Source organism: Protopterus annectens, chromosome 5.part0 (genome assembly GCF_019279795.1).
Source record: "Protopterus annectens isolate FY-2018-M chromosome 5.part0, PAN1.0, whole genome shotgun sequence".
Taxonomy (NCBI): domain Eukaryota; kingdom Metazoa; phylum Chordata; order Ceratodontiformes; family Protopteridae; genus Protopterus; species Protopterus annectens.
In genome coordinates, this window is record NC_056735.1 from 142439230 (window position 1) to 142455604 (window position 16375).

Genomic DNA, 16375 nt, shown 5'->3' on the forward strand with positions numbered 1-16375 from the left:
TTTCATGGGGTGAGAAGTCAAACCCCATGTTCCACTTTCCCATTATCACCCCAGTAGACAACTAACCAGACTGTGCCCCCCCTTTTGCAGATTCCTGGATCCGGCACTGTTGCTGAACCACACCATGAGTGGGTATGACAACATTTATTGAGGGGTAATGGGCTAATATTTCAAATTTTAATAAAATGTTGAATCATTGCTCTTTGTTGACAAATTCTATGGGATTTTAATATCTACTTGATATGCTGTCACTCAGGCTGTTAAGATCTTGATTTAATATATTATTCAATGGAGGGCATCCCAGAAGTGCAGTACCCTTCCACTTATTCTATATTGCAGTATTAACACTCAAATATGAATCCACATATGTGGTGAGGAAGTAGAAAATGGAAGCCACAAACTTATGATACCCAAGCATAAAGGTGTTTGTACAGCATCCAGTCAACTCACACATTATACAGTGAACTCATAAAAATTGTTTAATTTTATTTAGCCAGCCTGTTATTGTTAATCACACTGTTGTGGTATAAAAAAGAGCAGTGATGTTCTGCTCAGTAAGCAAACTCTGACGAACACAAACATATGTTTCTGTGATCATGTACATGTATTCCCATACAAGGAGATGCTTTTATTGCAGTCATTTCCACTGGTATTGAAATTATGAAAATATTTGCCTCAGCAGAAGTTCTGATAAAATTAAAATTCAAGGACTGGAATAGGAAAAGGGACATTGTATCACTTATTTGTGTTTTGATAATCCACTTGATGTTGTCATTCTGTTTTCTTTTCTGTAGAGATTGAATATCACATTAATTGTATTTATTTATTAATTGAGCAAGAGAGCTGGTGTTTCTCAGACCCTTTTCAATTACACCCTGGACCTGAAAGGCACAGCTACATACAGGATGCATACAGACATATGTACGTGTGTGTGTGTGTGTGTGTATGCATGCACAGCTTCTTTGAGTATCAGTACCATTCAACCAGCATATTTGGGGAGATGGGAGAAAACTGGTATATCTGAAGAATATTAACATCATCATCATCATCTTTCAGCTGTTCCCATTAGGGGTTGCCACAGCAGATCATCTGTTTCCATTTCTTCCTGTCCTCTGCATCTTGCTCTGTCACACCAACCACCTGCATGTCCTCTCTCACCACATCCATAAACCATATCTTAGGCCTTCCTCTTTTCCGGTTACCTGGTAGCTTCATCCTTAACATCCTTTTCCCAGTATACTCAGCATCCCTCCTCAGCACATATCCAAACCAACGTAATCTTGCTTCTCTGGCTTTGTCTCCAAACCTTCCAATCTGGGCTGACCCTCTAATATACTTATTCCTAATCCTGTCGACCCTTGTCACACCCAGTGCAAATCTTAACATCTTTAACTCTGCCACATCCAGCTCTAACTCTTGCCTTTTTGTCAATGCCACTATCTCCAACCCATATAACATAGCTGGTCTCAATACCATCTTGTAGACCTTGCCTTTCACTCTTACTGGTACTCGTCTATCACAAATCACTCCTGACACTCTTCTCCACCCACTCCATCCTGCCTGTACTCTCTTCTTCACCTCTCTTCCACACTCACCATTACTCTGAACTATTGATCCCAAGTATTTAAAGTCATCCACCTTCGCCACCTCTACTCCTTGCATCCTCACCATTCCTCTATCCTCCCTCTCATTCACACACATATATTCTGTCTTAGTCCTGCTGACCTTCATTCCTCTTCTCTCTAGAGCATATCTCTATTTCTCCAGGGTCTCCTCCACCTGTTCCCTACTATCACTGCAGATCACAATGTCATCTGCAAACATCATAATCACAATCTCGTCTGTCAACCTGTCCATCACCATTGCAAATAAGAAAGGGCTCAGAGCTGATCCTTGATGTAATCCCACCTCCACCTTAAATGTATCCGTCACTCCCACTGCAGACCTCACTGCTGTCACACTACCCTCGTACATATCCTGTACCACTCTTACATACTTCTCTGACACTCCTGACTTCCTCATACAATACCACAACTCCTCCCTAGGTACCCTGTCATATGCTTTCTCTAAGTCTACAAAAGCAGAATGCAACTCCTTCTGACCTTCTCTGTACTTCTCCAGCAACACTCTCAGAGCAAACATCGCATCTGTAGTGCTCTTTCCCAGCATGAAACCATACTGCTGATCACTAATCATCATGTCCCTTCTTAATCTAGCTTCCACTACTCTTTCCCATAAATTCATGCTGTGACTGATCAATTTAATCCCTCTGTAGTTACTACAGCTCTGCACATCACCCTTATTCTTAAAAATCGGTACCAAAACACTTTTTCTCCATTCCTCAGGCATCCTCTCACTTTCCAAAATTTTATTAAACAATCTGGTTAAAAACTCCACTTCCATTTCACCTAAACACCTCCATGCTTCCACAGGTATGTCATCTGGACGAACATCCTTTCCATTCTTCATCCTCTTCATAGCTATCCTTACTTCCTCCTTGCTAATCCATTGCACTTCATGATTCACTATCCCCACATCATCCAACCTTCTCTCCCTCTCATTCTCTTCATTCATCAACCCCTCAAACTACTTTTTCCATCTGCTCAACACACTCTCCTCACTTGTAAGTATGTTTCCCTCATTATCCTTTATCACCTTTACCTGCTGTACATCTTTCCTAGCTCGGTCCCTCTGTCTAGCCAGTTGGTACAGGTCCTTTTCTCCCTCCTTAGTGTCCAACCTTTCATACAACTCTGCATATGCCTTATCCTTCGTCACCTCTCTGTTTGCCATGCACCTCATCTCCTTATACTCCTGTCTACTTTCTTCATCTCTCTGACAATCCCACTTCTTCTTTGCCAACTTCTTTCTCTGTATACTCTCCTGTACTTCCTCATTCCACCACCATGTCTCCTTGTAGTCCTTCCTCTGTCCAGATGTCGTACCAAGCACCTTTCTAGGCGTCTCCCTTACTAGCTCTGCTGTAGTTACCCAGCTATTTGGTAACTCTTCGCTGCCACCCAATGCCTGTCTTAACTCTTCCCTGAATTCCACCTTACAATTATCCTTTTTCAATTTCCACCATTTGATCCCTGGTGCTGCCCTCATACTCCTCGTCCTCCTCTTGACCATTAATGTCATCTTAAAAACCACCATCCTATGCTGTCTAACTACAATTTCCCCAGTCACCACTTTACAGTCTCCAATCTCCTTCAAACTGGCCCTCCTACATAAGATATAATCCACCTGTGTGCATCTTCTTCCACTCTTGTATGTCACCCTATGCTCCTCCCTCTTGTTAAAATATCTATTCACCACAGCCATGTCCATCCTTTTCTTAAAATCCACTACCATCTGACCTTCTGCTTTCCTTTGTTTAACACCATACCTACCCATCACTTCCTCATCCCCTCTGTTCCCTTCACCAACATGCCTATTGAAATCTGCTCCAACCACCACTCCCTCACCCTTCGGTACAGTCATCATGATTTCATCCAACTCATTCCAAAATTTTTCTTTCTTGTCCATCGCACACCCAACTTGTGGTGCATATGCACTAACAACATTTATCATTACACCATCAATTTCCATCGTCATAAACATCACTCTATCCGACACTCTTTTAACCTCCAAAACACTCCTAGCATACTGTTCCTTCAGGATAACTCCTATGCCAATTCTCCTCCCTTCCACACCATGATAAAATTTGAACCCACCTCTGATACACCTAGCCTTACTCCCCTTCCATCTGGTCCCTTGCACACACAATATACCAATCTTCCTTCTGTCCATCATATCGGCTAGCTTTCTCCCTATACCAGTCATACTGCCAACATTCAAAGTTCTGACCCTCACTACCAAAGCCCTAGCCTTTCACCTCTCTTCCTGCCTTCGGCCATGCCTTCCACCTCCTCTCCTCCTCCGGCCAACAGTAGCCCAATTTCTGCCAGCACCCTGTTTACATAGACATGGAAAATACTTCTAAAATCTATGCACAGATCTACATACAATGACTGGAGATCAGGGAGATGAGGAATGGATACTGGAGCCACAAGCAGTAGCCTTAACCACTGAACTGGCAAGCTGTCTAAAGTTGCTATTGTTCCAGTACAAGCCTAATTTATGTTTATGGAGTTTTTCTAATTTTTCTGTCACTTTAAGTCATATAGTCCTTCTGGCAGCTGTTCTTTTGTCACACTGACAATGCTGATTTTATACCAAGAATGCTATATTGGCTGAACAATAGGATCTTTCGCTGTTTTCCTTACATTTCTTTAGGTATATAATATTCAGTAAATCTGTATTGATAAGGTAAAACACAGTATGGTCCGTGATTTTCATACAAACAGTATGATGCTGATGTGGAGTTCAGATGTTACAAACAGCAAAATATAATTTTTGATATAGTAAAGTATAAGAAAAAAGTCTTTGGAGAGTATGATAAACTGCTGTCAATCTTTATAAGAACAGAATCATCATCATTTGTTTAATTTTTAACAAACATTGGAGTTAGAGTCTGTGTATGTGCACAGCAAATACACTTTGTCATTTCAAGTATTCATATAAAACCAGTTACACAAACAAAACTTATAGCATACTTATGAATACCAGTCAAACAAAAGCAAAACAATTTTAAGATCGGACTTCCTTTTTATCCAGTTTAACAACTTGTAACATTTTGTATTTATATATGAACAGAAGAGTTTTGATGAAACTGTGTAAACTCCTGCCATACAACTTATATATGTAATTTATTCCATTTTAAGAACAAAACGGGGAGGATGCCATACCAGAAGATATAAAGCAGGCAAGACAAAACCTTCCAAAGCTAGCCATTGGTCACACAGTGCTGGCTCGTTCCTCATACGATGGCTGGTATTATCAAGGTAAGATTTTATGTTTATCTAGCGTTTTACTGTTCTTCTTACTGACTGCATCTTTTGCATTGGTTGATGAAAGTCTTGTCATGCTGGCTTCTACTGAGTTCACTCTGTAGCCGGTTGGTTGGCTGTTACTGAGAACAAAGGACTTTGTGATCATCAAAACCAGTTTTGCAATTTGCACTTCATTTGAAGCCTGCATATACATGGAAATGGTTTGATCTTGTACATTTTCTTCATTTGTTGACACTGGAGGCTCTGTATTGACGAATGACACTTAACGCCACCCCCTTCCCCAAGCAAGAAAGGTTAGTGGCCTTTAAGATTCTGATGGCTAGAGTGTATTTTTGAATAATGCTGGAGTCACACTCTGCAATCTAGTCACTAAACCAGTGAGCCTCATGATTTATTTTTTCATATCGATGGAAACATTGTTTTCAGATCATCTTAAACATGAAACAATATTTTAGTATCCAAAATGACCTCTTTTTCCATTATTTGTCTGTTGTTTTTGTATTATCTGGTTTAGCTTCTCATTTCCTAAAAATTTAAAATGGCTGTTTCTGGAACATGCTACTATTTTAGCATAATCAAACACGAGAGCATTTTGAATAACTCCAATTTACACTGCAGCAGCAGCTACTCAAATATATTATTTACATATTACGTTAGTGTTGTGTTATAGCAATAACCCACGCCTGGGTGTGGGTAATGCTGGATTTACCCACGGTTGGCGTGGTTTGGTCATGACGGCGAAGCCCGAGTGGCCATACAAAGCCAACTGTGGGTAAATCTAGCATTACCCATACCCAGAAGTGGGTTATTGCTATTATACAATGACATTATTTAAGAAAAAAAATAATTACTTTTCTTAAATAATGGCATTGTATAATGCCTCCTTGCTGCCCTTCCACAGCTGTCTGGTATTCTGCGGCAGTTCTGATATACTGCGCATGCATACGCCTACGCAGTGCATCAGAACTGTAGGCAAAAGCAATGGAGAAAGCAAGATCTCCGTTGCTTTTTACAAACTGTTTTCACTATGTTAAATGGGTTTAACATAGCGAGACAGCTTTAAAAAAAGCAACGGAGAGTCTCCGTTGCTTTTTTTAAAGCTGTCTCAGTATGTTAAACCCATTTAACATAGCGAGACAGTGTTGAAAAAAGCAACGGAGAAAGCAAGATCTCCGTTGCTTTTTACAAACTGTCTCGCTATGTTAAAGGAGTTTAACATAGCGAGACAGCTTTAATAAAGCAATGGAGAATCTCCGTTGCTTTTTTTAAAGCTGTCTCGCTATGTTAAACTTGTTTAACATAGCAAAACAGTGAGAAAAAAGAGTTATAGTAATGGAAAAAGTCCGGGCGACCGGACCTTTTTCCATTACTATACCTCTGTTTTACAACGTGCACGCTGACCAATCAGCGTGCAGGTTTTTGAATATTAATGGGGTGAGTTGTATAATTATGTTTAATTAATTTTAGTAATGTAGTCAAATAATGGTCCAGAGTCAGAAAGATTACTGTGTTTAAGCATTCTGAGGGCGGGGCCTATGCTAGTTAGTTGTGTGTTTTCCCCACACAAATGCCTGTGGTAAGGCATTTACACAGCAGAGCAAGAGTTACCTCAGCCAGTTGTATACCACAGCAAAATTCACGTTATTATATTCACCTTTAGCTTTCACACTAAAAGCTCTTTCTCAAGTGTAATGAAGTAAAGATGAAACAAAATGGAGCATCTATAAATATTGAAAGCCTATACGAGCCGACATCTATCATCTAATTGCTTTGTGAATTAAGTAATGATTCATTCTTAAGAAATCACATGTACAGACCATAATAAAATAACAGTAAAAGCAATGCGAATGAACACCACTTCAGTAGCTGTATCCATATAAAAAGTGTCTGTGTAAAGGGTACATTTTTGCAAATACAAGTTTATAAAAGATATTGTCATTACTTTTTTAACATCCTCAATTAAAGGACAGGCTTCCAGTTCCATGTGCCATTCAAACCTTGTGGATAATCAGCACAAAGGTTACATATCCATTTATATTCTTTTATTTCTGTAAGCAAGATCTCATCACCCCCTCTAAAACTTACTTCAGTAATTTCCAAAATATGTAAATAAATGCGTATCACCTTTCTTTTGTATGTATTTATATAATGCGTTAGTTTCAGTATATCTATATATGTCAGAATAATATTCACAAATACTGTCCTTCAGTCTCCTCTTGATTTTCCCAACAAAAAATGCTGGACATATCTTACATCTTGCCAAATAGACTATTAATCATATCACTGTATTTATATACTTTTCACTCATCATATTTCTGTTATATTAACTCTCTCTTTTTCCAGTTATCTTTGTATAAATGGATGTGTGCACATATCACTGTGAATTAATAATGTACAAATGTATTTAATTGGATTACTTTTTTATTCACTTCCTTCTGCTGCTATGGTGTGAATACATTGTTTAGGCAGTTTAATGAGTGTTTCACTGAATATAAGATTTTTGGATTGACCTGTTTGTTAGGATGGAGAGAGGACATGCAGTGCCATTGATTGCTTGCTTTAGGTACTCAGTTGGTAATTTATCAGTGGTAAGGGTACTGGAGTTTAACATAAATAGATATTTCTTAATAGTGGATGCTGGAATTTAGGGTGAAATTTTTAGAGTTGAGATTAGGCTGCTGTTCCATGTTTATGGCTGTGCCTGGTAGGTGGCTTAAAGGGAAGGTTATGATTTTTATGAAGTGGTCATTAAAATAAATAGCAATTATTTTAGGTGAACCAGTTTGGGAAGGGTTAGGTTGAATTGTTTATTTTTTGCCAAGGTTTAACAGATTCTTAAGGGAAGCCCAAAACATTTTTAAGTTATTTTGGTGGGCTATTTGTAGTTTGATGTAGAAGTTTTTCTTCTTTTATCAACATTAACTTTAGCTTTGGTGGCATAACAATGTTGCTTGCAAATGTGTTAGTTTTGGATATTTTTATTTTTCTGACAGGATTTCCACATTTTGTCTCTTTTGCGCATTTGTTTTTGGTTTGTTTTGATAGCCAGGGTAGGATTGTATTGTATGAGTTTCCTTGTAAGTGGGACTTTTTTTGGATATACCAAAAAATATGCTATTGAATTTTGTTATAGCTTCATCTGGCAAGAACTTTAAGGCTCTTCAGTCACAGGTTAGCAGGTTGTAAAGGTGTCCTGTTTGAATGTAGTTAGGTTACTACCACATTGAAGAAGAAAAGTTTAACTCTGTCAGTTGAGTTCCTCTGGATGAGTGTAGGTGGTCACTGATTAAGGGAAGAACTCCAGAGAAAGTAATTTTGCTGGGATCAGTAGTCATGATACAGTCTAATACGGAGGACTTTTTGTTGGGCTTGTTATGTCTAGTGGAAGTAATTCTGAATTTGGTGAAGTTGGAGATTTATGTTAGGTTTTTATGAGTTGGGGAATGACACCTTCTGTCAACATTTAGATTGCATAAAATTACAGTTTCATAAAGAATGTTATTAGATACCTAAGGGAAGATGTCTTTAACAATGGGGCTGCCAGTAGGGATATATATGGCTATGTTACAGAGGATCTTGTTATTGTTGTGGAAGTACAAAATAATCTCAGCATTGTTAAAATTAGGAATGTTGTTGGGATACAGTGACATCTCTGGAGTATTTTGGAAGCTACACCACCAGATTTTTTATTTTTCTATCTAGCCTAAGTATATTGTAGCCTGCTGGAAGAGTCCCCTCGTGTTGAGTTTCTGTTGTTAGTCATGTCTTGGAGGTGATAAGGATGTCTGTTGAGTAAGCTGAGCTAAGCTGTATTTTTTATTATGGCCGGTACATGGTGGTATTGGGCAACTTTTTAACATTTTTAAATGTATTTATGAGTTTTTTTATTGTATAATTATATCAAGTTTTTATATAAATGTATTTTTAACCACATTTTTATTCCTTACACAAAGGTGATATTTCACGTTTTTAAACAATTTATGTTTTTTGGGACTGTATATATGCTTTTACAAGTGGTGATTTTATGCTTTTACTTAAGTAGATTTAATAGTTTTTTTAACAACCTAGCATTTCTGATTGGTTAAAGCTCTTTTAAAAGTACTGTATATAATTAATTTTAACTGTTGGTATGCTCATCTGAAGAAGTTTTATGACGAAAACATGGTGAATAAGATAAAGTGTTAGTGTGGAGTTACTTTGTGTGTCAGAGTGCTTCTTGTACATTTAATAAATATTCTTTGGACTGAGGTCTGAACTGCCTTACCAGTGCCTTTCGTTTTTGTGATTAAAGATTTTTGGATTGACCTGTTTGTTAGGATGGAGAGAGGACATGCAGTGCCATTGATTGCTTGCTTTAGGTACTCAGTTGGTAATTTATCAATGGTAAGGGTACTGGAGTTTAACATAAATAGATATTTCTTAATAGTGGATGCTGGAATTTAGGGTGAAATTTTTAAGAGTTGAGATTAGGCTGCTGTTCCATGTTTATGGCTGTGCCTGGTAGATGGCTTATAGGGGAGGTTATGATTTTTATGAAGTGGTCATTAAAATGAGTAGCAATTATTTTAGGTGAACCAGTTTGGGAAGGGTTAGGTTGAATTGTTTATTTTTTGCCAGGGTTTAACAGATTCTTAAGGGAAGCCCAAAACATTTTTAAGTTATTTTGGTGGGCTATTTGTAGTTTGATGTAGAAGTTTTTCTTCTTTCATCAACATTAACTTTAGCTTTGGTGGCATAACAAAGTTCCTTGCAAATGTGTTAGTTTTGGATATTTTTATTTTTCTGACAGGATTTCCACATTTTGGCACTTTTGCACATTTGCTTTTTAGTTTGTTTTGATAGCCAGGGGGTAGGATTGTATTGTATGCATTTCCTTGTAAGTGGGACTTTTTGGGATATAATAAGAAATATGCTATTGAATTTTGTTATAGCTTCATCTGGCAAGAACTTTAAGGCTCTTCAGTCACAGGTTAGCAGGTTATAAAGGTGTCCTGCTTGAATGTAGTTAGGTTACTACCTCATTGAAGAAGAAAAGTTTAACTCTGTCAGTTGAGTTCCTCTGGATGAGTGTAGGTGGTCACTGATTTTTAATGGAAGAACTCCAGAGAAAGTAATTTTGCTGGGATTAGTAGTCATGATACAGTCTAATATGGAGGGCTTTTTGTTGGGCTTGTTATGTCTAATGGAAGTATTGCTGAATTTGGTGAAGTTGGAGATTTATGTTAGGTTTTGATGAGTTAGAGAATGATACCTTCTGTCAACATTTAGATTGCATAAAATTACAGTTTCATAAAGAATGTTATTAGCTACCCAAGGGAAGATGTCTTTAGCAATGGGGCTGCCCGTAGGAATATATATGGCTATGTTACAGAGGATCTTGTTATCGTTGAGGAAGTACAAAATAATCTCAGCATTGTTAAAATTAGGAATGTTGTTGGGATACAGTGACATCTCTGGAGTATTTTGGAAGCTACACCATCAGCTTTTTTTATTTTTCTATCCAGCCTAAGTATATTGTAGCCTGCTGGAAGAGTCCCCTCATGTTGAGTTTCTGGTGTTAGCCAGGTCTTGTAGGTGATAAGGATGTCTGCTGAGTGGGCTGAAATCCAAACAGTTGTAATTTTGTAAGAGAAGCTTTGTAAGGTAACATGGATTATATTTAGGCTTGGCTTATTTGCAGAGTTGCAGACCTGCTTGGAGGGGGTTGTGTTCCTCCCTGTGTTTTTGCTGTTGCAAAGGAGAGGTGGACTGCCATTGGGGTGGATGTCCCCACAGAGGTGAAGTGCTGGGAGGAGAAGTAAGCAAATAGTGAGGTACTTAGTTTTAATTCTGATTTAATTAATTTAATTAATTCTAGTATAACATTTTAGTTTAGTGAGAATGAGAAATAATTTCAAGTAGCTGAATTTAAAGTAGTTATTATACAGATTGGGTGATAGCAGGTTGTGCTTTTCATTGGCCATGTTTTTTTTTTTTGTATAAGTAGGTTATTTTTATATACTTCCATGTAATATTTTGTGAGTTTCGACAGAAAAAGGAAAGAAAATGGTAATATTGAAAGGCCAAACACATTTTACTTTTATTTTGTAGGGGGGAGTCCCAAAATGATATTTATACTACAAATGGAAATTTTGCCAGGCTATTAGGGAAACATCACCTATTCTTTATGATAGGTGCTGTGGGATCTTTACATCCACATGAGCTACCAACAACTCAATCAGATAGTACCTCAGTTTGACACCCCATATGAAGGACATCATACTCAGGTATGCAGCACCCCCTAATGATGTACTGCAGTGTCAGCAATTTCAAAAATTAATCCAGTCACCTGAAATGGGACTAAAACTCAAAGCCTTCTGATTGCTATGTGTTGAGCCATTCACAGAGTTGCAGTGTATTTGCTGACAGTGAGCTATTTAAGAAGGCATGATGTCAGGTAAAGGAGAGGTTGAATAGATTTGAAAAATATGAAAAGTGAGTTCTGATATAGAATTGTGCATATGGATGGTTGTAAAGAAACTGAGATGATGTAGGAGGCAGAGTGGTAGGAAGAGGTGATAATAGAAATTGGTGTCATGATTAAAGGTTGATTGTATTTACTCTTAACAGGCCTGCAATTGCTGAATAGTGTGGTGTGGGAGAGGTTTAGAAGAAAATAAATGTAGAGTAAGGGTGTTTAGGAATTTGGGTAGGGTAGGGGAATAAAGCTAAATGTAGTTAGGCTGAGACTAGCAGGGCCCCACAGTGGATACAACTCTCAGTATCCATTGACAATCTGCAACCTGGTAAATCACTCTGTAGGACCAGCTTGGGCCTGTTTTCAAAGTGTAGGTAAGGCATTTTTATTCAGAGTACCAGTTTGTTCATTAGTTATCAATAAAATCATCTGAAAAAATGGAAAAGAAGGGAACAAAGCAAAAACAATATAAATAAATAGAACATAACTCTGTAGACATAAAAGTGGGAGATTTACTAGTGCAATTGCTGGAAGGAGCAGTATAGGAAGTGCAGGGTGACTAAATGGAGCAAGGTGCAACTTGTTAATTACAGAGGTACTGTGATCTCACAGGAGGTACAGGGAGAAGCAAAGCATCCCCCTAAAATTTGCTTTAGAAGTATAGCAGTTTGGTTCTGAAATAGCTTTTTTTTCAGAAATGCAGTTTACTTTTTGGAGTGCCAGGATTCACAATATTGGATATCACACTGCTGTTATGGAACCCTTATTTACAAAGTTTATTCAGTGTTTCATTTCTCTATAGTCTTATCTTATTTCTACTTTTACTGTAATTTTATTGTTGGAATGTTCCTTCTCAGAAATTTTCCTTCTCAGACTATGCAGAAAATGGACATGTTTTATTAAGAAATTTCTGCTTACTATAAGTCAGTCAGCCAGTCAGTCCACAGGACTATACAGGTCACTGTCTGCTTGCTATTCCTGTCATTATCAAAATGTTGTAGGAATACCAGGTTGTCCAGCACAACAATTCTACTGGTAACCACTATGGGCCAGGCAGCCCTGGTCTCCTAATTTGTGTTACATTATAAGGTACAAGAAGAACTTTCTGAAATTGCCCCCTTTTTCTCACAGTTTTGCAGTGCTATTTTTCATACAGACCAAATTGCCGTCAGACTGTCCACATTGTGAGAACAAAGTCTACAGAGTGACATTTTTCTAGTAAGGAGATTTTTTACCACTTTACTGTCCTAGGATGCCTAATGCTAGAATTGTGTATCCAGAGTAATTGACATTATCATCCTTAGGTACAATGGTGTATGTGCTAGTCTATGTGCTAGATGATTTTGACAAAAGAATATTTGTTTGCACAGTTAGACTTCAGCTATTTGTGTTTTCAGTGTACTTGGAAGCCAGTAGTAAAGTGTAGCTCTCATGTCTACCGCACACTGAAATATTCTGCAAGTACCTACAGGGTCTCTTGCTGGGTCCATCTGTCTTGCAAGAGCTGCTAATACCATCAACCAGTCTGGACATTTCCCTTTGCCTCCTTATGTCTGTTGGTAGTTTTCAGGTGTATTTACAGACTTAGGGGCATTTTTATTTTTCTTTCTATACAATGGACCTCTTGAATTTGACACAATAGTGGCTCTGAGGCTGCCATTCCTCAGAGAGATTTCTAAAGTTACTTTTGACTTAAAGTTTTACTGATGTTGGTAAGTATCCTTGTAAGTGCTCCAATAATCTTATTTATTTTTCATCATAAACTCTACCTCGGCTTGTTTGTTTTCTTATGCATAATTGTATGATTGCTTTGGATCTTGCATAGTGCCTAGTAATTGCCTGTTAAGTAGCTAATTGACTGAAAGCTACTCCCTAAATGTGACACTTCTTAGTTAGATATTGAAAATTTATACATAGCTGTGTAGATGATTTCTTCAGTTAAATCATTAGTTTTAACTGAGAAGTTCTTCATGTAAAAGACTTTGATAGCTATCACTTCTGTTAGGCATTTTTGAATTACAGGCATTATTTGTAGGCAAGCAGTGCAGTAGCTGTCCTTTCACTGAGAAATGGTAGCTGTTTGAAGCAATTATTGTGTTTTGCAAGAATTTGCTTGTTTCCCATCTGAAACACTGTAATTTTTCAATGGTTTTCACTTGCTGCTTTTTTAAGAGGATGCCATCAGTGACCATGAAGAGAATGCGTGTGTATGTTTGTGTGTGTGTGTGTGTGTGTGTGTGTGTGTGTGTGTGTGTCTGTTTTTGTGTGGTGTGTGTGTGTGTCTATTTTTGTGTGTGTCTGTTTTTGTGTGGTGTGTATGTGTGTGTGTGTGTGTGTGTGTGTGTGTGTGTATACACACACAGACACAGACACACACACACACACACACACACACACACACACACACACACACACACACACGCGTGCTTTGAAATATGAGTTTATAAATGTCTGTTTTGGTCTTTGTTTATTTTGACTAAACAGTCCATGTTTGAGGCATTCACAAAACCTGACATATCAGTTGTGAAGACATGAATCAGTCATGACAAAAACACTCTCCTCATTCAGTGTGGAATGAAGTTTCTCTTTTTATATAAGCCTGGCCTTAGCTTGTTTCATATCTTACTAAAACAAACAATGATATATTCTCCTCTAGTAAGTTATGAGTTGCCTTATTCTGGTGCCAACATTATCAGTTTGATATGACCCTAACCACTGAATATGTATGTGGTTATATCAAGTGTCCATTATATGTATGTTACAGTAAATGTCTTCCTCTGTGTCAGCTCTGATTATAGTTTGCACATGTTAACTCCTAGAACCTCTATCATTAGTGTAAAAATAAGGGAATAATAGTGAAAAACTGTCAAAGAAATCAGATACAAAAGCATGAAGTAATATCCCTTTTTTCATGAAGAACTTCTAACATTCTTTTGTTCAATTTCGGATACAGACTTTTTACATTTAGGGTCACAGTGGAGCTTCTAACAACTACATAAAAGTGTAAGATAAAAGATATTGAGTAAAACAGTGATTGCTCTACACTGTTTGGTGACTGCTGCATGTATTTTCTTATAGGGAATGTTGTCCACGATTGTACTGATGACAGCTATTTTGTACGTAGTAGGACAACAGGCATAGACAGAGCCTGGAGGGAAGACATTATTGCTGATGCAGATGACTTGCAAGTGGTAATAAAGGTATGTGTGTCAGTTTTAGCATTCATTCATCATGATTTCAGCTAACCTTGCAGATTGTATCTTCATGACCCTTCCCAAAAGTCAGTCACTGATGTGTAATTGAAGTTTTCGATGACATCTGTTTAGCAGAAAACCTCTGTAATGAGTCTTCCAAGGAAAGGTATGTGGTATTTTGTCTCTTCTATGCAAATCTTTGGCAGAAGCGCTTCAAGATGCAGTCCTTAGGCTCCCGCTACTTTAACATTCCATTTACACAGTACCATTTCACAATACTTAGCAGGAAAGCATTCTGTTGCTGCTGACATGTTTATCTAGCATTAATCAGCCAAAAAATCTTTTGTCAAAGAATATCTGCAAAATAATGTAACAAAAATAAAGGTATGACAACAGAATTTCGTAACCCATTAGAGTTTTGACAAAGGCCAGTCTTGTATACTTAACCTTGCTAATTTAGTTGAATGTGGCTACCACATTGAATGAAAGTTTATCTGTCTCTGCAGCTTAGCTGATGTAGATAATGTTCAGCGCCATGCCCTATGATAAAAGGATCTAAAGTTAAATGAAACTGTAATAACTTTGGACTGCCATTTTATGTATATGCTTGGACACAACTTTTAAGAACAGGAGGACTCCTATCTTCATCATCATCTATCTTCTGTGGAGTACCTGAAGCTTCTGTAATGAGGCCACTCTTTTTTGGCTATCTTTTTCTTAGACATTAAAACTGAATTCAGTGTCTGGTCCCCTGAGTATGCAGATGATTGCAAAACTGAGAGCACTGCCCTTAACCCTGCTGACACCACTGACTTCAAATGACATTTAACATTACACACAAATGGTGCCTTCACTGTAAAAAAATGCATCATTTTGGAATTTGACTACACCCACCAGATTAACATACTGTTGGTGAGCAACAGCTAAGAGTTAACAAAATAGTAAAAGCCTTTCCGTTTTTACAGATTATAACTTCATTTGGTATTCCTATAGCTGCTACTCTCCCTATGTAGTATGGAGTCACCTACTTGAATGTATGTAGGTTCAAGACTTGTACCAGTGAGGTAACTGTCTTCTAGTATACAGCTGTTATCAAACCAAGTATAGAATACTACACCATGTTGTGTGTCCCCCTCACTGACATCTGGTGCAGTTGGAGAAGGTATAAAGATTTATCACAAAAATAAGTGAATGGTATCAAGAATTGTCATATATCTGAAGACTACAGCAACTGTCTGTCTTCTGTTATCTGTCTTAGAGATGATATATGCTTGACATACTTAGCAGTAAAGGACCTTTACTATCTGAAACCTGAATACAAGGAAACACTCAGGCTCATTAAAAAATAATATCAGACATAAAATTTGAGAATTTCACACTTGAAAGACTCTCATATCTGTGGAGTAACTTTCCCTTATTTAAACTCAATCCATCAATCCATATATTTAAGAAGGAACTGGATACCTACGTGGTTTTCCATAAGTTCCAACATGGGATCCAGTGCATCAAGCTCCTTGATAGCCAATAGGTAGTGAATTTGTTCATTATATATATGTACATGTGAACAGACTCCAGTTGAAAATGCCTGTTGTTTGAAGTCAACTTAGAAAGTCCTGTCATGATGGCATATATCACCACCAGACAGGTCTCTCATGTAATGGGCATTCACTTTGAAATACGTGGAGCTACATCTTGGTAACATGTTGTCACTTAAGTTATAAAGTGGTGATTTCAAAAGTAAAATAAACATATTCTGGAAATGAATAATGTGTATGCACAAAAGCAAAAACAGCAATTGCAGAAGATCTCTTTCTGTTACATGAATATGG

At 37.6% G+C, this 16375-nt stretch overlaps 1 protein-coding gene across 1 annotated transcript in view; it reads left to right on the plus strand.

Moving 5' to 3' along the window:
* Positions 1-16375, plus strand: part of VWA3B (von Willebrand factor A domain containing 3B) — a 2054405-nt gene that overhangs the window by 1954430 nt on the left and 83600 nt on the right. Inside the window, exons 28-29 of the mRNA XM_044071813.1 lie at positions 4767-4886; positions 14431-14552. Coding sequence (XP_043927748.1) covers positions 4767-4886; positions 14431-14552 — 242 coding nt within the window. The remainder of the gene's footprint in view (positions 1-4766; positions 4887-14430; positions 14553-16375) is intronic.